We start from the raw sequence: 27,701 nt of genomic DNA, 5'->3' as shown, positions 1-27,701 counted from the left end.
TATTAAAGGTAAACTATTGATCGAAATTATTAACAAATACATTCTTGACATATTTAAATCTGTGTGTAATAAGGACTAATTAGCGTTGTCGTTTGTCCTGAAGTCAATTAGAACCAATGATATCGATGATCTTTGACTCGCGGAAACATATTGCTTCTGGTTTTGTTAGAGTATGTTGCGTAAACCTACCTTCTCAATACCTTAAGAGCTGCGCTAGACAGTGAGTTGACAGACGGTGGCTTTTCGCTCATTGGCTAGCACTGTTTGACCAAAGTCTCAATGAGTGGAGATTTGTGGTCGCTGGTTCGAGCCTGGCCTGGACTGCATGGACTGCAACAATTCAGGTTTAATCCTGGATTTACTGACTACCGTAATTTCCAGACTACAAGTCTTTTTTTTCCCACGCTTTGAAATACATTTTTGTCCAGGTTAGAATTTGTCCAGCCTGCTCAGTGGCCTTGTGGTTAGGTCGTGAGTCCAAACCCTGGCCGAGTCATACCAAAGACTATAAAAATGGGACCCATGGCCTCCCTGCTTTGCACTCAGCATCGAGGGTTGGAATTGGGCGTTAAATCACCAAAATGATTCCCGAGTGCGGCTACCGCTGCAGCTCACTGCTCCCCTCACCTCCCAGGTGGTGGAGCAAGGGGATGGGTCTAATGCGGATAGTAATTTGACCACACCCAGTGTGTGTGTGACTATCAGTGGTACTTTAACTTTAACTTCACGAGCGTTCATGCCGACAATAATTCTAAGTCTGTTCAACTGCGATACCAAAGAAGACGACTTCAGGGGTTTTAATTTGAGGGAGGAAGAAGATGAAAAAAGCGTTGAATGACTTTTCTGGTAGGCTTCTGTGTGATGTGTTACAGGCGCAGCCTTTGGTTAAAGTTGTGAATAAATCCAAGCACCTATAAACATGTGTATATACGGTGCATCTGGAAAGTATTCACTTTTTCCACACTTTATTATGTTGCAGCCTAATTCCAAAATGGAATGCATTCATTTTTGTCCTCAACATTCTACATACAAAACCCTATCATGACAATGAGAAAAAGCCTTTTTAGGTATTTTTTCAAATTTCTTAAATATAAAAAAAACGGAGAAATAACATAAGTGTTCACAACCTTTGCCATGGAGCTCAAAAATGAGCTCAGGAGCATCCTGTTTCAACTGATCATTCTTGAGATCATTCTTCTGAAAGTATGTCCCCCAGAAGAATTGAGCTGGATAGCTCTATGTCCATGTCATGTCGTTCCTCTCAAAATTGGTCTGAATTTATTACATGATGTCGTGTCACATCGTGTCATCTTCCAACTTCACAAGGAACACAAACACACACCATCCCAACAGGACGGCGTGACCTTAAATGAGCCAAGTCAGTGTTTTCTCGCCTGTGGCCAGCCAACCTGTCAAGACTGCAGTGTGGCTCGACCACTGCTGGGGAAAGGACGGCTCTCTGCTGCAGACTGCAGCAGAAGGCAGAGAGCTAAACACTGAAATATTTAGGGAGTGAATTCAATTTAAAGAGGAGATGGTTGCGGTGTTCGAGTGTCAGCTGAGGACGGGTGGCCCGGCTTGTGCTGCGCAGCTGTCTAACAAACGGCAATACCGGTATTGCTCCACTCGGCTCCCATTGGCTACCCTTGTCTCGTAGCTCCATCGTTCCAACGCTAGTTGATGCAAGGTGTGCGGCCTATATAGCTGTCAGGGGTGAGCAGCTGGTGTGGTGCTCTGGAAATTTGTCAATGCTCACTGCCTAAGATAAATGCAGGTCCGCCGGTCCCTTGCCTGCCAGGGTCTGGCGGGGACTCGCATGGCCTGGCAGGGTCGAAGGAGGCCGGAGGTGGTCTTAGCGGACAGTTCCTCCGGGAGAACATCTGTTACCATGTTGTCATGCCTTATCCGTCATGCTTCCGGTTGGATGAAGTGTGTGTGTGTGTGTGTGTGTGTGTGTGTGTGTGTGTGTGTGTGTGTGTGTGTGTATGACGTCATGAAATGTCAGCGATTCGTCCATTTTTTCTTTCTTTGGTCACCAGCTGGAGCCTATTCCAGATAATATTTGTGTTGAGTCCCAGTCCCTTTAGGTCATGGTATTTTAAAAGTGTAGTTCCGCAGGTATAGCTCGAGGGTCATCTCTTGTGTTTTTCCAAAAGGGAAGAGTCAGTACAATCGCTGACCGGCAACTACAGGAAAACAAAAATGCAACAACAAGGCGAGTGAACACATCGAAAGTATGGGAGCATTCCACCTTGAATGCGTCAAAGACTCAAATAACTCGCGCAATTTACAAAGCGGACCTTGCATTTCATGTTAGTACGTCGGTGGTGCACAAACAAAAAAGACGCAGTTGTATGAAAAAATATCTTAAACTATAATTTCAGCCAAAGTCTGTAAGCTAAACTTTGTTTATATACCTGCATGCAGTTTTCTAAACACATCATCATCACAAATTGCACTTCTCTTTCTGAGAAAGCTGGATAGTTTTGATGTTGTTTTGTTTGTTTGGCTGTCATTCATTTACGTTACAATACTATTCTTTATTTTTATCAGCACCTTTCTTGTCCTTGCTTTTAAGTCATCTAGTAGGTATTTTTATTTTAGTAGCAGCCTAACGAGCAGCACATTTCATAAATGTGAAAAAAGCACATGCAAGTGCAGAAGTGTCTTAAAGGGGACATATTATACAAAACCAACTTTTCTTACCTATTGCTACCTGATTTTGTATATTTAGGATCTGCGTGAATCCCAAAAATGTTTAATCAAACAAGGCATTGCAGAGATATTTTTAAAACAATCCCTGTTACCCTCCTCCATAATTCCGTGAAACGAACTGTTTGGAATGTGCCCAATTTATGACGTTTTTCCCATCGGTGATGTCTGCGGACATCTTCGTATATATTAGAAATTTACCCAAAGTGCCTTGCACGTATCCGCCATTGTATTCTGATGCTGTAGTCCATAAGCTCCTGATTTTTCTCCATCCTCTTGTTGTGGGGCAGACTGGCTCGTACATGCACATGCAGCCTCCACTGGTGCCATTTATAATACTAAATAGTAGGGCTGCAAATCTTTGGGTGTCCCACGTTTCGATTCAATATCGATTCTTGGGGTCACCATTCGATTCAAAATGTTTTTTTTTTTCGATTCAACGCAATTCTCGATTCAAAAACGATATTTTCCCGATTCAAAACGATTCTCTATTCATTCAATACAAAGGATTTCAGCAGGATCTACCCCAGTCTGCTGACATGCAAGCAGAGTAGTAGATTTTTGTAAAAAGCTTTTATAATTGTAAAGGACAATGTTTTATCAACTGATTGCAATAATGTAAATTGGTTTTAACTATTAAATGAACCAAAAATGTGACTTATTTTATCTTTGTGAAAATATTGGACACAGTGTGTTGTCAAGCTTATGAGATGCGACGCAAGTGTAAGCCACTGTGACACTATTGTTTGTAATGAGGGATTTTTAATCAATGCTATGTTGAAATTGTAACTAATATTCATACTGTTGTTGATAATATTCAATTTTGTTTCACTACTTTTGGTTTGTTCTGTGTCGTGTTTGTGTCTCCTCTCAATTGCTCTATTTATTGCAGTTCTGAGTGTTGCTGGGTCGGGTTTGGTTTTGGAATTGGATTGCATTGTTATGGTATTGCTGTGTATTTTTTTGTTGGATTGATTAATAAAAAAAATGAAAAAATAAAATAAAAAAATAATTAACTCGAATTCGAATCGATTTTTTCCCACACCCCTACTAAATAACGTACAGTTCTAACTTATATCTGTCGGTAAACTCCCTATGAAAAAAAAACAAAACAAAAGATGACGGGGAGAAGACGCAGTCGAAGTGGAGGAATGTAAATAAGACCGCCCATTTTGACCAAAGAACCACCATTACATGTTATGTAGACCACAAGGAAGTGTTTTAAAGGTAAGGTCATAATATGACCCCTTTAAGCCTCCTTCACTCTCACTCTTCTGTGAGTACAACATTAATACAGCATTTTAAAGTCGGCGGTTTAAAGTCTACCAATTTTGGTTGTATTAACGGGTATGATAGTGGCTGTGTGAAGTGGAATAGCAGGACCCCATAAAGGGACCAATTTTTGCTATAGGCAATGTGGGCGACATTTTTATTTTGTATTATCCTTTTTATTTAGAGTTCCCAGTACAAATAGAACGCCCCATAAAAGTCCAGACTGCAAATGATTTGCGCATGCGCGAAACACATCAATTCCCGTCCTGTGAGGGTCTCTGAGTGCTATGGAACAGGGGAGGGGCTCGTGGCAGCACCCTGCTTTGTCTCAAAGTCTCCAAAAGACAAAAAAAAGCCTGCAATAACACAAATAAAAAATGCTATATTTGTTGCTAGTAGCTGTTTACAAAAAAAAAAGTTGCCTAAAGGTTTGGAAAGCCGCCGGATGTAGCGACAAAGTCGCCAAATTGGCAAATCTGGAACTTCAAGAGGCAACTTGGCAAGGTGGAGGGTGTGTGCATAATCTGATCCCAGGCCAGTGAGGCCAAACAACACAAACTGCTTCCAAATACATTGTATTTCATCCCTAAATTAAAATAGACCTAAGTGAAAAATGAAATAAAAAAAGAATGTGCAGTCATCAACTAACATGACCAACAGTGAAGCTATTTAAAACGTACTTGAGATCCTCAATGTCACAGGAGCTTCTCTCTGGAATTGCCATAATCAAACAACATCAATCATACAGTTGCACAACAGATTTGGTATGATGATCCAACTGATGATTTTGCCTCGAAGAAGACAGTAAAAGTCAAGTTCAAGATTGCACTTCACACCTGTTGTTAATGTTAATGCCAGTTGTAAACAAGGTGGAAAACACGGGTTGAAAAATCTGCTACAGTCTGAGCACTAAATTCATATTTTGTTAATTATCCGCTGTTTTTCTATGTACAAAACTGGTGTGCTATCATAACTGGAACTTTTTTAGAGGTTACTAGCATGATGCAAAACTCTTAAGCAAAATTTGAAGGAATATTTTTTATGCTCCAAAGAGTTTTTTTGTTTTTTTTGTTAGCTTTCTTCATGGATTTTTCAAGCACAGTTATTAGATCCTGTGATGAAGGATTTGTGCTCTTTACACTGGTGTTTATAGACTGTGTTTCATTTATATCACATTTCTTTATCTTGTTTTTTCGCTGCTCTTGTTACCTTTTTGTATTCAAGATTACATAATAAAATAATACAATGTAATATAACATATTGTGGTGTTGGTGGTGGTGGAACACGGCAAGAGATGGTTCGCCCAGGGCGTAAACCTAGCCAGGACCGCCTCTGACGCCGTAGCAGGGGTAAGATGAAATCGATTGCCAGTGTCTGCCAAGTGTAATTCCCAGTTAAAGCTTGCAAGTATTGCAAAGATCTGATTGCGGGATTGCTATGTAAAAAGACAAACATTTTATCCTTCTTTGTCTTCTGTGTAAAAAGGCCCAGATGGTAAAAGGCTATAATTTCTCCTTTGGCTCAGAAGTGACGATTTTGCAGGATCTGTGTGTGAGGACCCCTATCATACTGCCGATCATGGCCGGGACATTTTCTTCCGTCGCTGTTCCGTGTAAACAACACAGACACAGAATGGATAGACAAAGTCAACCTAGGAACCAATTTCAGAGGTATGTCTATGGTTGTTCTCATTCATCCAGGTCATTGTGCATTTGATTGATTTCAACTAGACTATTCAGTTTGTCTTAGAAGACGTTTCACCTCTGATCCGAGCAGGCTTCATTATTTTATGAACTGATTTCATTTAGATTGGTCAGATCTAGTCTTAGGTTGGTCAGATCTAGTCGAGCCACTTCGATTGGTCAGATCTGAGCATGCATAAGACTGGACTATGGCTGGAGGGAATGTTGTAATGTTAATGTGCCATTTTTGATCAGGCAGGACCGTGACCACCGCTAGGGTTCAGGCGGGGTCCTAGGCAACGGGGCCAGTGGGGTTTTGACAGCAGTAGAGCTAACGGCTGTGTACAATGTATCTGTGTGCTGGGCTTCATTAAAAGTTCGAGTTGAGCATTATAAGGAGTAAGTCACTTTACTATAATTTTATGAACTGATTTCATTTAGATTGGTCAGATCTAGTCTTAGGTTGGTCAGATCTAGTCGAACCACTTAGATTGGTCAGATCTGAGCATAAAATAATGAAGCAAAGCATCCTGTGTGACAAACTGAACAGTCAGTTGAGATCGATTATATGCTCTGAGAACTTTGTAGAAATGTCAGAGTCGTAACAGAGTCCGGGTTACAACTTTGAGTATTGGTATTCGCAATTCCAGGACAGGATTGTGCGGTTCTGCACCCAAGACTCACTTCCTCTGCCCTCTTGTGTTGATTGTGTCTATCAAATCTTCATTAGTGCTGCGTCTAAACCTCAAATTGGACTCTCAGCAGACTTTAATAGGATCTTGTTTGGCCTGTTCACAAAATATTATAGAAACTGCTTTTGTAGTGATAAATTGTAACATGGTCATACTAAATACAATAAAATAACGTATTCACCTTAAGTTGTAGTTCTGCAGAAATGTGTCATTCGTTTATGTGACGATGCAAAGTAAAAACCTCAAACATGTCACACATCGACTCTTTTTAGCATGAAAATGCATTTCAAAAGCTATTAAATTGTGCTAAGACCAGGCTTGTGTGTCTCTGGAGAGAACTTACAGCTGCCAAACTTGAGTGGGCAGGCATGAGCATCCATGGGGAAGTCTTCAAGGTGCATGGGACATTCTGCTCTCACAGTCAGCCTACAGTCATCATAAAAAGACACAAAGACATCATTTAAAAAAAATAAATAAATAACGTCGCTGAAAAGGAGAACATGTGCTGTTTCCAGCCTATCAGAGCTAAACACTGTCAAAGCGCGTCCTCTTCCTGCTCGCAAGCACGGAAAGGTTTGCCTGATCTGCGGGCCTCTATTTTCTGACAGCTTGTTGGAAAAACAGCAAGTCAGGCCACCCGTGGCACACTAATCTTCCATCCGTCCACTCATCTCGCTCATCTGTGACAGCGACACGAGCCACCCCTCCCCCGGCCACTGAACACGAGAAATAAATGTCTTACAATCCCTGCACAGCGCAACGCGGACTTGCGTAGCTATGTAAGCTTGGCTGATTTCATCGACTCCTGACATTTGCTGTGTGAACTCCAACCACGGTTACAAATAACGTCAGAGTTCAAATATTTTATACATCAGGGGTCTCCAACTTCCATGACTACTGGAGCTACTTTGACAAATATAAAGAGGCGAGGTAGTTGTGATCTATTTAAATTACTGGCAGCAGTTCAATTGTACAGTCGTCCCTCGCCACGTCGCACTTCAAATATTACGGCTTCACTATATCAAAGATTTGTTGTCTTTTTTTATGCCATTTTCTCCATATTTTTACAGTTGGAAGGGGGTTCATACAACCCCATTCGTCGATGTTTACCTGACACAAGAAACGTGACGAATTGAGGGTGTGCACTATCAACTTTAGCCGCCAGATAGGAAAAGTGTTGAATGTCTTAAAATGTGTTTTGTAGCAATTCCAACTTTGACCACAGCATAATTTGCTGTATGGAGTCGTGCTTTCCATAATTTTCTGCAGACTGCATTGCAGAATGATTAACCCCCCACTCTTGAATGGGGCCATATGAATACCTTCCCTACATATATATATATATATATATATATATATATATATATGTGTGTGTGTGTGTATTTTTTGTTGTTGTTGTTTTTTAAGACAAAAGCTTTGTGCTGTTATTATTGGCCAATGTCAACATTTTGTTTTTTCCCATTGTGCTTCTTCCTGTTTTCCCAATTTTTGCTGGTGTTTTTTTTGTTGTTGTTATGTGCCTAGGGCCAATGACAGAGGAGTCACAGGGCACAGATTGGCCCCTGTGCCACACTTTGGGCACCCCAGCTGTAGAAGCTAACTGTTTATGGTCACACTATTCCTAATACAATAGTACATTTGTTCATCCTATGGTCACATGTGGGACACGAGTCAGCTTACGTCAGGCGCGAAAGTATTAAAATCAGCTGTTCTTCTGGGTTCTTCTGTGTGTTAAAGAAGGGATAAACAGGGAAGTCCTTTTTTGGCTTGTTTTATTATATATAACTGCATTTGCACATGTCGTTGTTTACTTTTGTATGCACAATAAATCAACAATAAATCCGTACTTTGGAACAATGTTCACGGACTCTAGTATTTGGCTTGTTAGCTTTCCGTTGCAGGTGAGCGATGATGGTCATGGACTCGTGGTTGAGGAAACAGTCACCCTTAATGTTTATGGTCACACTATTCCTAATACAATAGTACATTTGTTCATCCTATGGTCACATGTGGCACACGAGTCAGCTTACATCAGCGGCAAAAGTATTAAAATCAGCTGTTCACCAAGCGGGTTTTCTCCTGTGTGATGAAGAGGGGATAAATGGGGAAGTCCTTCTCTAGCTTGTTTTATTATATTTTACTGCATTTACACACGTCATTGTTTACTTTTGTATGCACAATAAATCAACAATAAATCCCTACTTTGGAACAATGTTCACGGACTCTAGTATTTGGTTTGTTAGCTTCCCTTTACAGGTGAGCGATGATGGTCATGGACTCGTGATTGAGGAAATAGTTGTTTGATGTTGGATTCTACAAAATGTCTGATACGTTTCAACAGTCACCCTTAATTTATTGTTGCAGCTCGATGATTTTTGTGCACGTAATGCCATGCGCGTTTGCGAGACTAGCGGGTGTAGTGTGTAGCCGCACTTGGGGGTGTGGCTGGGGTCTGCTGATCACTCTCCAAGTGATGTCATATTATTTATTTTTTTCTAACATTTCCACGATCAACCGGTAGTGTCTCAAAGATAGACTAATCGATCGTGATCGATGGGTTGGCGACCCCTGTATTACAGTGTAGTACTAGTCCTATTTCCTATCATAATATTGTAGCAATCAATAAAGATATTAACCAGGGAACACTTCCTTTTCCAGGTTTAACTTTTAGGAATTGTCAGAAATGGGAAAAAAAATAAAAAAATAAAATACAGTAGAATTTCTACTACATTAGCGCACATTTACGTTACAAGGTTCAATTTGTTAGTGTGTATGCTCGCCATACCACCTCCACCCACAGAGACAAAGACAGTGGATGATAGCTTAAAAATGTGCTGGCAGGTATCGATGAAACTTCCCGGAAACGGGGTTAAGGAACAAGTGAATAGATTTTAGAGGAGATCCGAATCACTCTCTGGATTATTTTTATTTAATTTCTTTAAAGAATGTTTTCATTACATTTGAAAACTTCATCCCCGGTATTGACCAGTAAATGAAATAAACACAAACTCCATATATGGTGAAGTACCTCATGGTGTAGAGCAGCGTGCCTTCCTCTGTGATCCGCAGTAGTTTGTTGGGCATGGTCATGTTGTGGGCGACTGACTTCTTGCCGTTATGGAAGAAAGTATCAGGTGTCCAGATCTTGCTGGCCATCAAGTTGTTGAGACGCAGCACGGCCATGGGACCTGTGAACTTTAACCTCTCGTCCTTCCAGCTCTGTCTGAAGAACACGTCAATGGTGTACTCCTACAATGTGGATAAAGGGTCACATGGTTCAACCTTAGCTTTTTGATACCCACCTTGTTTCTTTTTCTACTGTATTTTCTTCATGTCCGTTTTCGCCGCCCTTCTTCCTCGTGTCACTTTGATTTTTATACGGCAGCCTCGGCCTACTTTTCCCTGCTGGTAGCTGTCTCTTCACGTTAGTAGATGGAGGTGCACGATTCTCTGCATGGCTTGCTTTATAAGACACTGACTGCTTTGTTATTTTCACTAAGAATGCCCCTTTTCCTTAATAACCGTAATTTGTTCCATGCATTGCATGACAGATCAACTTCTGGTCATAGGATACATTGTTAGGTGAAAAAATGATCTTGAGCTAATTTTTCTCAGCAAATGCAAATTGACTCAAAAAGGAAGCGGCTGACTCAAAATCAGGCAGATATTTGATTCTGCAGCCATCTAATGATAGGCACTCAAAAATGAATGTAATGGTTCCACATAACTGCCCGGCTGTTAAAATGACAGCACTGTTGTGTTTTTGTGTTTCTTTTTTTATTTCTCCCTAACATCCTCAATCTCCTCAGCCATAGTGGGATAATTACCGAGTTGAGACAAGTTCCGAGGTAAGAAAAGAGAAAAATGGGAGGAAAGTCTCCTCAGATGTTCCCCTCAGCAAAAAGAAAAGAAAAAAGTGGCCTACATGTCAGCCTTGGCAATTACCAGAGACGACGTCAAAGGGACTACACACTCTTCTACATGCTGGGAGCAGAGGAATGGAAGAGAGGAATTTGAATGAGGTTAATTGGTTGTCAGCAAATTGAAGATATTATTACCATTTTGAATTGTTGCCTTTGATTACATTTTACTCTTATACAGTATCTATGTATAAGAAATACATGTTGTATCAGTTGTTTTGCAACAAAACAGCTGTGGCATGAAATTAGTTTTGTTTTATTGTAATCAGTACAACTAATTGTACTGTTTGTGAAATAATATATGTACTCACATGTTCAAATTTGTCAGCTGAATATATTTTGGAAATGTACTGGACATTTTCAGCTGCTTTGCAACAAAACAGCTTTAAAATGAAAGGGCAAGGGACGGTTCGCCCAGGGCGAACATCAGTACGATGATCGTAATTAATATTAAATTATATGGGACAAGCGGTATAAAATGCTTTGCAACAAACTAGCTCTGACAATAAATTAATTGTTTTTTTCTATATGAGTACAAATAGTGTATTTACTATAAGATACCATTTTTTCGGCTAAATTCCATAAATAAATATTTCAGAAATTTACTGGAAATTGTGTTTTTCTTTCTTGAAAAACAGTAGTACTAATACAAAGAGTCCTACATTATATATATATATATATATATATATATATATATATATATATATATACATATATATATATATATATATATATATATATATACATACAGTATATACAGTATTGTTTTTATTTAAATCCCCTGAAAAGCAGAGAAACCTGCAAAACAGGCTTGAAGGGATGAAATAGCCTCTGTGTTTTTTTCCTGACCTAACGTGTATATATATATATATATATGTATATATATATATATATATATATATATATATATATATATATATATATATATATATATATACAGTGGGGCAAAAAAGTATTTAGTCAGCCACCCATTGACAATCAATGGGTGGCTGACTAAATACTTTTTTGCCCCACTGTATATATATATATATATATATATATATATATATATATATATATATATATATATATATATATATATATATATATATATATATATATATATATATATATATATATATATATACACAGTATATATAGCAGATGTTTAAATATATCAGTTAAATTTGACATGGAAATACTTGTCATGGATATACTGTAATAATATAATTAGTAGTATACATAAATACAATATTTTGGAAAATCACTGGACATTTGCTTGAAATGCTCTGCCACTTTCCAACAAAACAGCTCTTACATGAATTGTGTAGAATTGTGCACAAAAATTAGTTGAAACAGAGTTTTCCGTACTAAATATTGCATAGATTAACATATGGTTCCATAATTTCTTTACTTTCTATGAAAATATTTGTTGAACTTAATAGAAATTTGCTGCCAATTTACAGCAAAAAATCTAGGTAATACATTTTGTAGACTTTTGCACAAATATCAGTACAGCTGGTGTGATTAGTGGTCAATTGTATATATGTAAATATATTTTCCTTAATTTATTGTATTAAAAAAATAGTCCTAATATCGATTTTTTTTTTTTTTATCTACTTGAATAATACCTGATTTGTGTTTTCTATTCTCAACAATACAGCTCCGACATGAAATCAATTAATTAAAAAAACCAGTTTATTCCATTAAAATCAGTAAAGCCATCATAATTAGGTATATATAATACATCATTTTTTTCAGATACATTTTCCGTGGAAACATTTTGGACAAATGTATTGGAAGTTTTCTACACTTTGTAACAAAACAGGTCTCACATGTATTTAGTAGAATTTTGTACAAACATTGGTACAACCAGTGTAATCAGTGTTAGATATTATATATATATTATATATGGATAGTGTATTTTTCTTAATTTATTATATAAACAAATATTTTTATATGGGAAGAATTTTAAAATCTATTGGAATATTGCCTTACATGTTCTGCTACTTTGCAACAAAACATATTTGTAATAAATGTGGTCGAATGGTGTACAAACATCAGTGCAAGCAATGTTATTAGTGTTAAACGTTATATGTAATTAGTATTTTGTTCATATAAAATTCCTATGGAAAATGTAAAGAAAATCCATACTTCCATCCATCCATCTTCAACCGCTTATCCGGAATCGGGTCGCGGGGGCAACAGCTCCAGCAGACACCCCCAGACTTCCCTCTCCAGAACAACATTAGCAACTTCCTCCTGGGGAATCCCGAAGCGTTCCCAGGCCAGAGAGGAGATGTAATCCCCCATCTGGTCCTTGGCCTGCCACGGGGTCTCCTCCCAGTGGGATGTGCAACAAGAACCTCCTTAGGGAGACGCTCGTGAGGCATCCGCACGAGATGCCCGAACCACCTAAGCTGGCTCCTTTCCAAGCAAAGGGGCAGCGGCTCTACTCCGAGTCTCTCTCGGGTGACTGAACTTCTCACCCTATCTCTAAGGGAGATGCCAGCCACCCTTCTGAGGAAACTCATTTCGGCCGCTTGTATCCGCAATCTTATTCTTTCGGTCATTACCCACACTTCATGACCATAGGTGAGAGTAGGAATGTAGATAGCTCGGTAGACCGAGAGTTTTGCCTTCTGGCTCAGCTCTCGTTTCGTCACAACAGTGCGACAGAGAGACTGCAATACTGCCCCAGCTGCTCCGATTCTACGGCTGATTTCCTTCTCCATCTTTCCCTCACTCGTGAACAAGACCCCGAGATACTTAAACTCCTCCACCTGGGACAGAGTCTCGTCCTCTACCTGGACTGGACAAACCATTGGTTTCCTGCTGAGAACCATGGCCTCAGATTTGGAGATGCTGATCTTCATTCCAGCCGCTGAACACTCGGCTGCGAACCGATCCAGTGAGAGCTGAAGGTCACGAACCAAAGGTGCCATCAGGACCACATCATCTGCAAACAGCAGTGACGCAACCTTTAGCCCCCCGAGACGTATACCCTCTCCACCATGGTCACGACCCTGCTTAGAAATCCTGTCCATGAAACTCACAAACAGGATAGGTGACAGAGCGCAGCCCTGGCGGCGACCAACCCCCACTGGAAACGGATCCGACTTACATCCAAGCACCCGGACACAACTCTCGCTTTGGTTGTACAGAGATTGGATGGCCCTCAGCAGGGTTCCCCTCACTCCGTACTCCCTCAGCACCTCCCACAAGATCTCCCGGGGGACCCAATCATACGCCTTCTCCAAATCCACAAAACACATGTAGACTGGATAGGCATACTCCCAGGCCTTTTCCAGGATTCCCGCAAGAGTAAAGAGCTGGTCAGTTGTTCCACGACCAGGACGGAATCCACATTGCTCCTCTTGAATCTGAGGTTCGACTATCGGCCGGACCCTCTTTTCCAGTACCTTGGCGTAAACTTTCCCAGGGAGGCTGAGTAGTGTGATACCCCTGTAATTAGCACACACCTTCTGGTCCCCCTTTTTGAAAAGGGGAACCACCACCCCAGTCTGCCACTCCCTCGGCACTGTCCCAGACTTCCACGCAATGTTGAAAAGGCCTATCAACCAAGACAGCCCCTCAAAACCCAGAGCCTTCAGCATTTCTGGACGGATCTCGTCAACCCCCGGAGCTTTGCCACTGTGGAGTTGTCTAACTACCTCAGTGACTTCACTCCGAGAGATTGACGTCGATCCCCCATCATCCTCAGGCTCCCTTCCTGTCAGGGAGGGTGTGTCTGACGTAGTTGGGTTCAGGAGTTCCTCAAAGTGCTCTTTCCAACGCCCTACGACTTCCTCACTTGAAGTCAGCAAAGTCCCATCCTTGCCGTACACAGCTTGGATGATTCCCCGCTTCCCCGTCCTGAGGTGCCGTATGGTCTTCCAGAACAGCTTTGGTGCCGCCCGATAGTCCTTCTCCATGGAATCCCCGAACTGCTCCCACACCCTCTGCTTAGCCTCGTCCACAGCCACGGCCGCTGCCCTTCGGGCCTGTCGGTACCTTGCAACTGCCTCCGTAGTCCCCTGGGATAACATACCCCGGTAGGACTCCTTCTTCAGTCGGACGGCTTCCCTGACCACCGCTGTCCACCAGGGTGTTCGAGGGTTACCAACCCTTGAGGCACCTAAGACCTCCTGGCCACAGCTCGCAGCTGCAGCTTTAGCAATAGAGGCTTTGAACATTGCCCATTCCTGTTCAATGTCTCCAACCTCCACAGGGATGGCAGAGAAATCCCGCCGGAGGTGGGAGTTGAAGTCTTTCTGGACAGAGGACTCCTCCAAACGTTCCCAGTTCACCCGCACTACACGCTTGGGTTTGCCAGGTCTGTCCAGAGGTTTCCCCCGCCATCTGACCCAACTCACCACCAGATGGTGATCAGTTGACAGTTCAGGCCCTCTTTTCACCCGAGTGTCCAAAACATACGGCCTCAGATCAGCTGATACAATTACAAAATCGATCATTGATCTTTGGCCTAGGGTGCTTTGGTACCAGGTACACCTATGAGCATCCTTATGCTTGAACATGGTGTTTGTTATCGCAAGTCCGTGACTAGCACAGAAGTCCAATAACAATCCACCACTCAGGTTTAGATCAGGGAGACCGTTCCTCCCAATCACGCCAGTCCAAGTATCACTGTCATTGCCCACGTGCGCGTTGAAGTCCCCCAGCAAGACTATGGAATCCCCTGCCGGCGTCCCATACAGGACCCCATGCAAGGTATCCTAGAAGGCCGAATACTCTGACCTCTTGTTTGGTGCGTACGCACAAACAGTCAGAGTTTTCCCCCCTCCAACCTTAAAGCGAAGGGAGGCGACCCTCTTGTCCACTGGGGTGAACTCCAACGTACAGCCACTCAGCCGGGGACTCGTGAGTATCCCCACACCCGCCTGGGCCCTCACACCCTGAGCAACTCCAGAGGTGAACAAGGTCCATCCCTTGTCCAGGAGTGTGGTTTCAGAGCCCTTGGTATGCATAGAGGTAAGCCCCACCAGATCCAACTGATAGCGCCCCACCTCTCGCACCAGCTCAGGATCCTTCCCCACCAGCGTAGAGACGTTCCACATCCCGAAAGTCAGCCTCTGCTGCCCCGAATTGGTCCGTCTGGAGCCTCCACTTTCACTGCCATCCATACTTAATTTTTGTAAATATTGCCTGAATTTTTGAGCCACTTTGCAACACAACAGCTCTCACCAAGATTTAGCAAAAAATAAATTAAACATCAGTCCAAGCTAATTTAATCTGTAGAACAACAAAGTAAATATTACTAATATCACTAGAAATATATAAATTAAAATTGTATTAAACTTAGGTTTGGATACCACTTGAACGTTATTTTAAAATATAGATTTGAATTAGTGGACATTTGCACAAAAAATAACAGACTTCAAATAAGAGACAACAGACATATTTAAAACAAAAAGAAAAAGGAAGTTTTTTTAAAAGTAATCTTTATGAAATATTATGAATTCAGCCTTCAATCCTCCCTTTTTGAATTTGTGACAACATGTTCCCACCACCAGCAGTCAGCCATTTTACTGCAGGGCTTATGTCATTTTTGTACAATCTCCTTCTGAATTCTGAACTGAGCCTCACAGTTTTGAGTAAAGGTAAACACATTTTCATCCAGAAGCTAAGAAAATAGAAAAATGCAACAAACACTTTGTGGTCAAGGCATGGTGGGCGATGGATCATCATGCATTAGTGCGGATGATGGCGGCAGGATTATAACTGTGGGCTCGCAAACACATTTCACACGAGACAGTTTTATGAATACATCAGGAGTTAGCCGACTGAATCGTGAGCATGAAGACATATCTCTTATAGCTCGCAGTCGGCTGTCAGGTCCACACGTGCTGAGGAAGATGATGTGGATGAAGTGGGCATGAAGAGGGGGTACTGGTGACATTTACGCAGGCGAAAAGAGAGAGAGTCTTACCATGTCGTGGTCCGAAACTGGCCCAATACTAGTCACGAAAATGTCAGTCTTGACTTCAGTTACACGCTCTGTTGAAGCAGGAAATTGGCAGAGTGAGTGCCTATCAGTGACATTCATTAGCACCCCCGCCCCCAACCTGCAGTACCTGTTAATGCAAGACCACCTGGATGAACAACACATCACAGAAACATCAACAACAAAAAAACAGACCCAAATTGGATGTCAATAAGCTCTTGTGCGAGTGTTGGCGTCAGTGTCGGCTCCATTACTGGGACAGTTCAATCTCCTCATAAATTTGCACAAATAAGCCTCTGTGCTCGCATAACATTGATGGGAGTTTGAACTCCACGGCCATCATTCCTCCTCCTCTTGTATTTGGCTGCCGTATCGCACCAACACAAACCTCTGTGTCCTTCATGCAACAATTCTCACGTTATGGCTCCCTTCTTTCTACTTCATTGTTATCATTTTTAAAAAAAAATCTGGTCTCAGCGCTGCCATTTTGTTTCTCCAGCCGACCACAGTCATCAGATAATAAGAGTGTAAGGATACATCACAGTATGTCCTCCATACACTGCTGACCACGCAATACTATCCCACTGTGATACAAGCATGATGTACTATACTGTACTGTACTGTGATATGATTCACTTCAATTACAGTGTGAGACAAAATGATTCATGCCATACGATATAGTTTCATCCAATTACAATCCAGTATGATATGTTGTACTGTAGTGTAGGGGTCTCGAACCCGTAGCCCTTTCCGAGTAGCTTGCCATAGGGTTATAGAAATGTGACGGGCTATTATGCAAAGCTGCTTCATGCTGGCCAAACATTAAAATGTTTTTAATGGCTCGTTTAAATAAACAATGAGTACTAATTTGCACAATAATATAAAATAGTGACTGGGAATCGGTGCTCGAAGTTCTCTTTAAGCCTGGCTCAAGGCAACACTGGACAGTGGAAGCAATCTATAGAGTTTGAACTGGCGTTTTCAGAATGTACTGTAAGTACAGTACATACAAGGCCTTACTATAACGCAGTTCTTCTGAAATAGCGGGACGGGTGCGGTGTGATTCCAGGGATGTGTGATGCTTAATCAGTATTCTCCCGTATCATGGTTCAAATCTCGCTTCAAAAAGCTGTGCACTTCAAAACGTGCTAATTGTAGCCAATAATCCTGATTTCCTCGTTTTGATAAAAAAAATTAAATAAAAGTACCAAAAATTGAAAACGGGTGGATGGATGTTTTATTCATTTTTGTTTTGTATGTTGAACTGCTTATATAATGTGCTCCTGAGTTAATGTTGCATCCATCCATCCATCCATCCATCTTCTTCCGCTTATCCAAGGTCGGGCCGCGGGGGCAGCAGCCTAAGTAGAGAAGCCCAGACTTCCATCTCCCCCTGTACTTCGTCCAGCTCCAGAGACAGTCTCTCCGCCGTGTCTTGGGTCTTCCCAGTGGCCTCATATCGGCCGGACAGGCCCCAAACACCTCCCCAGGGAGGCGTCTGGGGAGCATCCTGACCAGATGCCCTAAACATCTCATCTGGCTCCTCTCGATGTGGAACTCCTTCCGAATTACAGTTTCTAGCCCTATCTCTAAGACACAGCCCCGCCACCCGTTGGTACCGTGATCTTGTCTTTTCAGTCACAACCAAATCTTATGACCATAGGTGAGAATAGGGATGTAGATCGACTGGTAAATTGAGAGCTTTGCCTTCCGGCTCAGCTACTTCTTCCCCACTATGGATCGAAACAGGGTCTGCATCACTGCAGACGGCGCACCGATCCACATGTTGATTTCACGATCCACTCTTCCCTCACTCATTAACAAGACTCCGAAGTACTTTAACTCCTCCAGTTGGGGCAAGATATTTTCCGAACCCGGAGATGGCACTCCACCCCATCATGGACTCGGACTTGGGAGGTGTTGATTCTCACCCCTTTATGTTTCACACTCGGATGCAAACTGATCCAGTGAGTGCTGACGATCCTGGCCAGATGAAACCAAGACCCAGCAGGCATAAGACATTGATACAACGTTGATTATACATTTGTGTCCTTTAAAACTGACTTTGAAATATCGTTGCGAAATAGTTTAATTTGTAAGTTGAGACAAAGTTGATGTCCAACGTTGGATCCACGATGTTGGTTGGGAAATTACCAAATTTCAATAGTCAAATCAGCGTCACAACCTGACATTGAATAAACATTGTTAAAAAGCATCTTGTTTCATCGCTGTATTTGTGTTGTAGAATATTGTTGGACAATTATCAAATGTCAATGGTCTAATCAAAGTCAGAACCCAACATTGATTAAACGTCGTCCACAAATGTGATGAACATAATCGGTGACAAAGGGCAGCCCTGGCGGAGTCCAATCCATACTGAAATGTTGCAATTAATTTTTTTTAATATTTATCAAGTTTATTTCATTTTATTTTTCAGTATCAAATAGTTCAAGTCGGGTCAAAAAATGTATATACATAAGGATTGATCTTTTTTTTTTTGTACTTCAGGCAAATTGATGGACTTTAAACCATTTCTGTTACAGACTATAAACAATGTTAATACAGTTATTCTTTTTTGTAAGTTATACCTTAATTTATTGTTATTTTTTAAATTCATTGTTAATAAGGATACAATGTTATGCAGAGGTGTACTTTTAACAATTTTATAACCAAATTATACTATTATTGTGGGGAGGGGGGGGGGGGTTTCTTCTTCCAAAGGAGAAGTATTTAAGAAACACTGTGTTGGCCCTGCGATGAGGTGGCGACTTGTCCAGGGTGTACCCCACCTTCCGCCCGATTGTAGTGCCCCCCGCGAACCCGAAGGGAATAAGCGGTAGAAAATGGATGGATGGATGCTTTAACATCATTGATATAAAATAATAGTGTACATTATGTTGCTATGTCAACTAATGAATGAGTTAGGATATGACGCATAGCAGTGTCCTTGAAGGCGCATGATGACCGGGCTTCTCCTGAAAAATAGAATTTATTGCTGGTTGTATGATTTTTTTATGTTTTTATTTTTTACTTTGTTTGTTAAACTTTCCCTTTCAGTTTGGTATCAAACGTATATGCAAACTTAAATCATAGTGATCGCAAGTTAACAAAAGTGAAAGTCAAATCCATCCTTTCAAGCAGAAGCATACGCAAAAGTCTACTTGTATCGAGGAATTATAATAATGTAGTTATCAGTGATGACATTTTATAAAACCACTAGCATGCAAAATATGAATATTTGAAGCAAAACAATTAAGGCGCATCCTGACATGTTTGGAACTTTAAACGACCATCTGTGTGTGCTTATTGCTCTGTATGAGTGTGCTACATTAATCAACCAAATATGATAAATATTTCAAATCAATTAGGAATAAAAAATGTATAACACTTTCCATATGCTGAACTCTACAAGCTTTGAAAATGTCATTGAGTTGGAGATTAATAATAAGTGAGTTTCGTTTGTGTTTGAATTGAGATAAGCTATGAAAACAAATGTTACCAGAACCCGCAGCTCTCTGCCATTTTTATTTTGTAAAATCAGCTTTCACAAGAAAAATGGGTTTTGGACCCTTACTGTGGCGCGATATGAATCACTCAAAATAATACGGGATATAATACACTCCTACTAAGATGCGATACAAAACAATACAACTCACTCCAGTTAGGACGTGATATGATCATTCACGGTACAATTTGTTTGCGATTGCGATGCAATACAAAACTTTATGACCAAATGCGATCAGGTACAATACAATAGGATTCATTTGAGTCACTCTAAGTACCATGCAATACAGTACGATATGAACACTCACATTTTAAAGCGGTAGGATATGATACTGAAGGATACAATACACTCGCATTACAGTGTGATACAAAATGATGCTTTCCAATTACCGTAATTTCCGGACTATAAGCCGCACCTGACTATAAACCACACCAGCTAAATTTAGGGGAAAATACAGATTGCTCCATATATAAGCCGCACCCGACTATAAGCCGCAGGGTTTTGATGTGTAATTACCGTAGTATATAGGGGTTCCTGCTACCACTGAGGGGATTGTCGGGACAGAGATGACTGTTTGGGAATGCAAAGCGTCCCATTTATTAACAATAAATCTTTCAATCATTCAATCAAACTTTCACATCTTTGACATGGCGAACAGCATTCGTGCAGAGTACAAATAATACAACGGTGCAAAGTAATATAACCAGCCTACCGGTATATGAAAAGTCAGTCTTTAATCATTGTGTCATCGTCTTCCTCCTGCGTACTAAAACCACCGAAATCCTCTTCGTCGGTGTCGGAGAAGAACAGGCCGTAAATAAGCCGCACCCTTGTATAAGCCGCAGGGACCAGAACGAGGGGAAAAAGTAGCGGCTTATAGTCCGGAAATTACGGTATGATAAGTTTCACTCCATCTACTCTCAATGCGATACAATAAGATTTATATCTGACACGATATATATGATACGGTACCATACATTTGAATTATTGTGTATTACGCTATGGTTCACTTCAGTTAGAGTTAACAATAGTTTCACAACACCTTGTGCATGGAAAATTGAAATTGATACAAAGCCCACACACATCCATCACTGTTACCATAACAACAGCACCATAGTGGACATTGTGCAATATGCTGTATGTATTACTGACCTCCCAGTCCCGGCCTGAGGCGGTTGTCATAGCCGTCCAGAAGGCTGTCCAAGATTTTGGTGAACACTGTTGTGTTATCTGTATCCCCCTCTGTCAAGCTGTTCTGCCCAGAGCTGCCAAAGGAGAGAAGAGCATGTAAAGTCACGGCCACACAAAACAGGGGTCGTGCATGATTGCCGAAAGGACGGTAGGAAAGGGTGGAAAAAAAGCCTAAAATATGACTCATGCATCATAAATAACAATGAGGAGGATGTGAAGAGTTGGAGAAGCATTTGTGAACAAAAAGTACACAATAGATGGTGAGTCCAATTGTTTAAAGTTTCAAATTACAGTACATCCTCCAGGCACACAAGTTATTCTGATTGACTGGTGTCTTTTTTAAAAAAACAAGCCAATAGAATACGATTGAGTTCCTCCGGAGAACCTTTGCAGCAAACATTTGTTTTTGGTAGATTTCTTACACATTTTTACACACAAATGCATTTGTACAAACACAGAGGATACTGCTTCTCAGGAGGATATAGGTTCAATACATGGCCACCCCTGGCTAAATTAAAGCCCTCAGCAGCCCCTTACTGTACCTTTAATATTTTTCACATTGTTTTAATAATGTAAAATGATTTGTACACATTTTTAATCAAATTGGCATGTTTTGTACTAAAACAAATTAATTAGAAAGAGGTTGTTTTTATGTGTGTGTGTGTGTGCAAAAAACAATCGTATCACTAAAAACAGTACCATTAGGTGGAAAAGGTCAAAATCGGGTATGTTCCAGGTACTGTATTTTTCTGACTATAAGTCGCAGTTTTTTTTCATAGTTTGGCCGGGGGTGCGACTTATACTCAGGAGCGACTTATGTGTGAAATTATTAACACATTACCGTAAAATATCAAATCATATTATTTATCTCATTCACGTTAGAGACTAGACGTATAAGATTTCATGGGATTTAGCGATTAGGGGTGACAGATTGTTTGGTAAACGTACAGCATGTTCTATATGTTATAGTTATTTGAATGACTCTTACCATAATATGTTACGTTAACATACCAGGCACGTTCTCAGTTGGTTATTTATGCGTCATATAACGTACACTTATTCAGCCTGTTGTTCACTATTCTTTTTTTTTTTTTTTAACTGCCTTTCAAATGTCTATTCTTGGTGTTGGGTTTTATCAAATACATTTCCCCTAAAATTGCGACTTATACTCCAGTGCGACTTACAGTATATGTTTTTTGCCTTCTTTATTATGCATTTTCGGCCGGTGCGACTTATACTCCGAAGCGACTTATACTCCGAAAAATATGGTACATCTACGGCCAGGTTTGATCCCAGTTAATTTGTTTATAAGCCCAGCACTTACGCTGTACAGTAAGAATTACCATTACAGGTATATTATTAGCAAAGACAGAGCAGGAGGAAGCTAGGACTACGTTTGCAGTAAAATTTCATATGAAGCGACCTGCCATCCATTATTTGACATTTTACTTGCGCTTCTTCACGCAATACGGGGGACCCCACTGGCCACGGTTATATAAGAAGGAGTGGTCCTGGTTCTGTGTGTACATCAAAGACTAAAAAAATAATTTTTCAGCAGTGCTATATTATTAGTTTGTGAGTGTGTTCTCTCATAAGATGATGTAATAACACAAAAAACATGACTTTTGGTTTAAAAAGTCAGATCCTGATCATCTTAGACGATACAATTTTATGATTTTTGTCAGTGTCATTTACCAGTGTAAATTAATGCCCACTTGTTTTGCTTATATTTGCCCTGGTCAATTATGGCCAAAACATTAAGCGTATAACAAAAGTCAATTCTCCCGCATATAATTAAATGGAAGAATCCCATGTGTTTCTGTTAGTTTTTTTTATTGAGTATGACACTATGGGGCCAAATACATTTGTGACAGCCAACACTTTGATGAACACCTAACCAAAAATGTTGCCCATTTTGGTTGCCTATTGACTCCCATTGTAACATATATATTTTCAATATACTGAAAACCTGATATGTTACAATGATTTTACTGTAAATACTGAACAAATCTAATCATCCATCCATCCATCCATTTTCTACCGCGTGTCCCTTTCGGCGTCGCGAGGGCTGCTGGAGCCTATCTCAGCTGCATTCGGGCGGAAGGCGGGGTACACCCTGGACAAGTAGCCACCTCATCGCAGGGCCAACAGATAGACAGACAACATTCACACTCACATTCACACACTAGGGCCAATTTAGTGTTGCCAATCAACCTATCCCCAGGTGCATGTTTTTGGAGGTGGGAGGAAGCCTGAGTACCCGGAGGGAACCCACGCAGTCACGGGGAGAACATGCAAACTAAGCATGTCCCTTATAAATACAAGAAAAAATGGTTTTGAATGTAATCACACCTCTCAACCACTAGTTTATACCGGAAATAATTGCATATGGAGTGTTTTCGCACTTGTTGTTCATTCAAATTGAAAAATCTGTCAACAAACGACCTAAATGCAATAAACAATGATCTCGGCGGGTTGTTATTGCTACAGAGAGGAGTATAAATGTGGTTTTGAAAACATTTTGTGTCTAATGTCAGTGTAAGCGTGTGCAATGACGGATAATGAAAGCGTTTATGTGACTTAAACATATTTACGTTAAAACAAATATTCAGTTTCATCAAAAAATACTAATTCTATTATTTATTGTCCCTTACTGTGCATGTTAGTGTGCAAAAGTGCCATAGTTTTGAATTAAGTCGACTCAATGGTTTAGGACAAGGTGCCAAAGGTTCAGTAGTAAGTAAGTCAACATGTTATTTAATGTTAATTAAACTACATTAAGTTATACCTCAGATTAAAGTCCCGAATGAGAGCCTTCTTTCCTGTCATTATGTGTCCTTAGATTTTGATGGAATGACCCAAAATGTCAAGTCTCCAACTTCATGGACCTTTGCAGGTTCTATTTTACACCAAAGGGCAATATACCCTCATGAGCTCTTCAATATGTGCTGTAACCAAGACATGTTTGCATTAAAGACACTTTGTATAACAGAGAATGCATATAGCGCATGCATGCCTAGGCACAATCTAAGAGAATAGAAAAATTGTTATCCATTATTAATACCTTAATAGTGTCTCGCGGGCCACTCAGGCCCTGCTGGATATGAACATGAAACAAAATGCTTCAAGCCATCCCTAATAAACACTCTGCATTGACAATTGTGCATAAATATGCAAGGCGCTGCATAATCACAGGCGCTAATTGCATGTGAAGCAAAAATAATGTATTTTCATATAGCGGTAGATCTGTTTTAACAAAAATATGTCTTGATTTTCATACAATGTCTCGGTTTTAGTACGTTGGTGACTCAGTCTCTGTGCTTTTGTTTTATTGAGTACGGCTGCAACATTAGCCACCTTAGCGCCCCCAAAAAGATGCTTCATACGGAAATAATCCAATCACAGCCCTAGAGTCCGTGTTTCCAGAGTCTAACTGAACGCACCACAATGTTACGGGAACAAAGCTGTCTTGAGCATGTGTGTTTGTCAGTTGATTGTTTGCACATTTCAGATATAACACACCAGTATGGCGTCACATTAGTACCAAAAATCCAAGCGCGTAAAAACTGTTATCGCGCGCTGATTCTCCACTTCGTGCGCACGCGCGACACCCTTTTGCAGGCGCGTGGTGCCTTTGTGCGCGCGTGGCGCCTTCTTGCGTGCGCGCGGTGCCTTTCTGCGCGTGCGCTGTCTCGGTCTGTGCGCTGTCATGTTTCATTTTGGTAGTTTGGGGGCGGGCATGCTTAGACCGCCCCTTCTTTCTGATTGGCTTTGAAAAAAAAAATGAAAAAAAAAAGAAACAAAAAAAAAAATACAACTTCAAGTAGGTTGTAAAAAAAGGCAGATGAAGTGAAACTATAGCAATGCTTTTCTTTACACTCTCTCATGCACACAGATACTTATGTTATGAGAAGTATATTGTTTCAAAAATATTAACATTAATTGTTGATATTTTAAACATGTTTCAGATTACATTGCTCGAATTCAAAAACCACTTTACTACACAAATATTAGGCCCAATGTGCAGGATTATTCTATTAGTATTACCGTAATTTCCGGACTATAAGCCGCACCTGACTATAAGCCGCACCAGCTAAATTTAGGGGAAGATACAGATTGCTCCATATATAAGCCGCACCCGACTATAAGCCGCAGGGTTTTGATGTGTAATTACCGTAGTATATAGGGGTTCCTGCTATCACGGAGGGGATTGTCGGGACAGAGATGACTGTTTGGGCACGCAAAGCGTCCCATTTATTAACAATAAATCTTTCAATCATTCAATCAAACTTTCACATCTTTGACATGGCGAACAGCATTCGTGCAGAGTACAAATAATACAACGGTGCAAAGTAATACAAAGTGCTCGCCTGTACGTTATCAAAATAACCAGCCTACCGGTCAAGTCAGTTTTTTATCATTGTGTCATCGTCTTCCTCCTGCGTACTAAAACCACCGAAATCCTCTTCGTCTGTGTCTGAGAAGAACAGGCCGTAAATAAGCCGCACCCTTGTATAAGCCGCAGGGACCAGAACGAGGGGAAAAAGTAGCGGCTTATAGTCCGGAAATTACGGTAGTTATTTTTATGTTTTATCATATCTTAGCTTATTTTTATGTTTTATCATATCTTAGCCTATTTTTATATGGTCTGATTATATTTATATTTCAGTTTTTATTGTATTTTATTTTATTTTATAGTTTTTCATATTGTAGTTTATTTTTATGTTTGATTATATCTTATCTTATTTCATATTATTTTTGGACTTTTACCTGATGTGTATTTTAATTATTTTTAATTCATTTATTTGATCATCTAGTGCAGGGGTCACCAATCTTTTTGAAACCAAGGGCTACTTCTTGGGTACTGATTAATGCGAAGGGCTACCAGTTAGATCAGGGGTCACCAACCTTTTTGAAACCAAGGGCTACTTCTTGGGTACTGATTAATGCGAAGGGCTACCAGTTAGATACACACTTAAAGATATTGCCAGAAGTAGCCAATTTGCTCAATTTACCTTTAACTCTATGTTATTATTAATAATTAATGATATTTATCTTTGTGGAAACACTGATCATTTTAATGATTTCTCACAATAAATATATATAGAAACAGATAAATATCAATATGCAACACTTTATTTTTATATTTTCTCTAAGTGCACATTTTTCAAATTGAACATGTTCAAATGATCACTTCTAAGACAGTCTTGTGAAATCACAATATCCCATTTTAACTAGCTAGCCACTAACTAGCCACTAACATTTTTTAACACATCATGAATTACTTTGCACCATGTTTGTACAAATAATAACTCATGTAAAATACAAAAGTAAACTCTCAAATTTTTAAATCATGTCACACTTTGAACTGGACACCAAATCTGTTATCTGTTTCTTTGTCAGTTAGTGGGAAGCCTGGCATTGCATGCTGTTAACTAGTGTGTTGTACTCTGGTGTGTAACTTGACACTGCAACTCTGAGTGAGTCTTGCAGATGTGCATCAGTGAGGCGTGTTCTGTGTTTGTTCTTGATGAAGTTCATGTCAGAAAAGGCTGATTCACAAAGATAAGATTTTTCCTCATTGTTTGCGGAACCTTCTTAATCTTTTGGACATATTTTCACAGCAATCTGGCCTTAAGCTTAATTATGATAAATGTAAAATGTTAAGGATCGGAAATCTAAAGGGAACGTCCTTTCGAATGGAATGCAAAGTGCCTGTTTTGTGGACAAATGGACCAGTTAACATACTTGGTGTTGTTGTCTCAGAAAATCTGGAAGATCTAGGCTCAGTAAATTATGATAATCGACTAAGAAAGCTGGACAAAATTATGCAATTATGGAAAGGGAAATCCCTAACCTTGTATGGTAAAATGTCTATTGCCAACTCGTTAATTATTCCTCAATTTATTTATTTGTTTTTGTCATTACCAGCTCCATCACAAAACTTTTTTAAGATTTATGAGCGGAGGGTCTTCGATTTTGTCTGGAACGGCAAACCAGAAAAGATTAAAAGAAAGGTTTTGTACAAAGAGTATGAATATGGGGGCCTGAAACTTCTCAACCTTGAAGCTATGTGTCTGTCTTTAAAAGCATCAATTGTTCCAAAGATGTATTTAAACATTGAGTGGTACACGAATGTCCTGTTGGACAAAAAACATGTACTGTATCAAAATAAATTGTATCCTTTTTTACAAGTGATCCCCTCCCAGAGAGTCTGCTGGGAAACAAGGAAACAATCCACTCATAGTGGTGTTTTCAATTTTATGTGCCAGAAAAAAGAGACGATATTTTGCAGCAGTTAATATGGATGAACTCTAATATTGTAATAGATGGAAAGCCTTTTTTTTGGAAAAATATGTTTGAAAGAGGAATCATTTTTGTCAATGATATTATCAATGAGAATGGTAAAATTATGAAATATGATGAATTTAGAGCTATGTATGGCGATGCTTGCTCAAGCTTTTCATTTTATCAACTAACTGGAGTAATTGGAAAAAGATGGAAACAAATAATTAATTATGGAACTACTAAATTATTAGTTTGTAAAACCTCTAATAAGAAATTCTAGTTGGCAAAAAGGAACTAAAATAAATAGAAAAATATATAACTTTTATTTAATAAAGAAATCTTTGAAGGCTGCCTCATACAACACAAATGGAAAATGGGAGGACTTTTTTGACTGCCCGTTGCCATGGGATGCCATATTCAAACTAATCCATAAAACCACTATCGATGTGCAAAATCGTTATTTTCAAATTAAAATTATTTATAACTTCTTACCCA

At 40.0% G+C, this 27,701-nt stretch overlaps 1 protein-coding gene across 1 annotated transcript in view; it reads right to left on the bottom strand.

Moving 5' to 3' along the window:
- Positions 1-27,701, bottom strand: part of gabra1 (gamma-aminobutyric acid type A receptor subunit alpha1) — a 79,296-nt gene that overhangs the window by 36,098 nt on the left and 15,497 nt on the right. The window contains exons 3-6 of the mRNA XM_062048719.1: positions 20,880-20,992; positions 16,208-16,275; positions 9,387-9,607; positions 6,702-6,784 (exon numbers count right to left, since the gene is read on the bottom strand). Coding sequence (XP_061904703.1) covers positions 6,702-6,784; positions 9,387-9,607; positions 16,208-16,275; positions 20,880-20,992 — 485 coding nt within the window. The remainder of the gene's footprint in view (positions 1-6,701; positions 6,785-9,386; positions 9,608-16,207; positions 16,276-20,879; positions 20,993-27,701) is intronic.

This window comes from Entelurus aequoreus, linkage group LG05 (assembly GCF_033978785.1).
Source record: "Entelurus aequoreus isolate RoL-2023_Sb linkage group LG05, RoL_Eaeq_v1.1, whole genome shotgun sequence".
Classification (NCBI taxonomy): domain Eukaryota; kingdom Metazoa; phylum Chordata; class Actinopteri; order Syngnathiformes; family Syngnathidae; genus Entelurus; species Entelurus aequoreus.
Note: the sequence above shows the minus strand (reverse complement) of the source record. Positions and strands in the feature narration are given on the sequence as shown.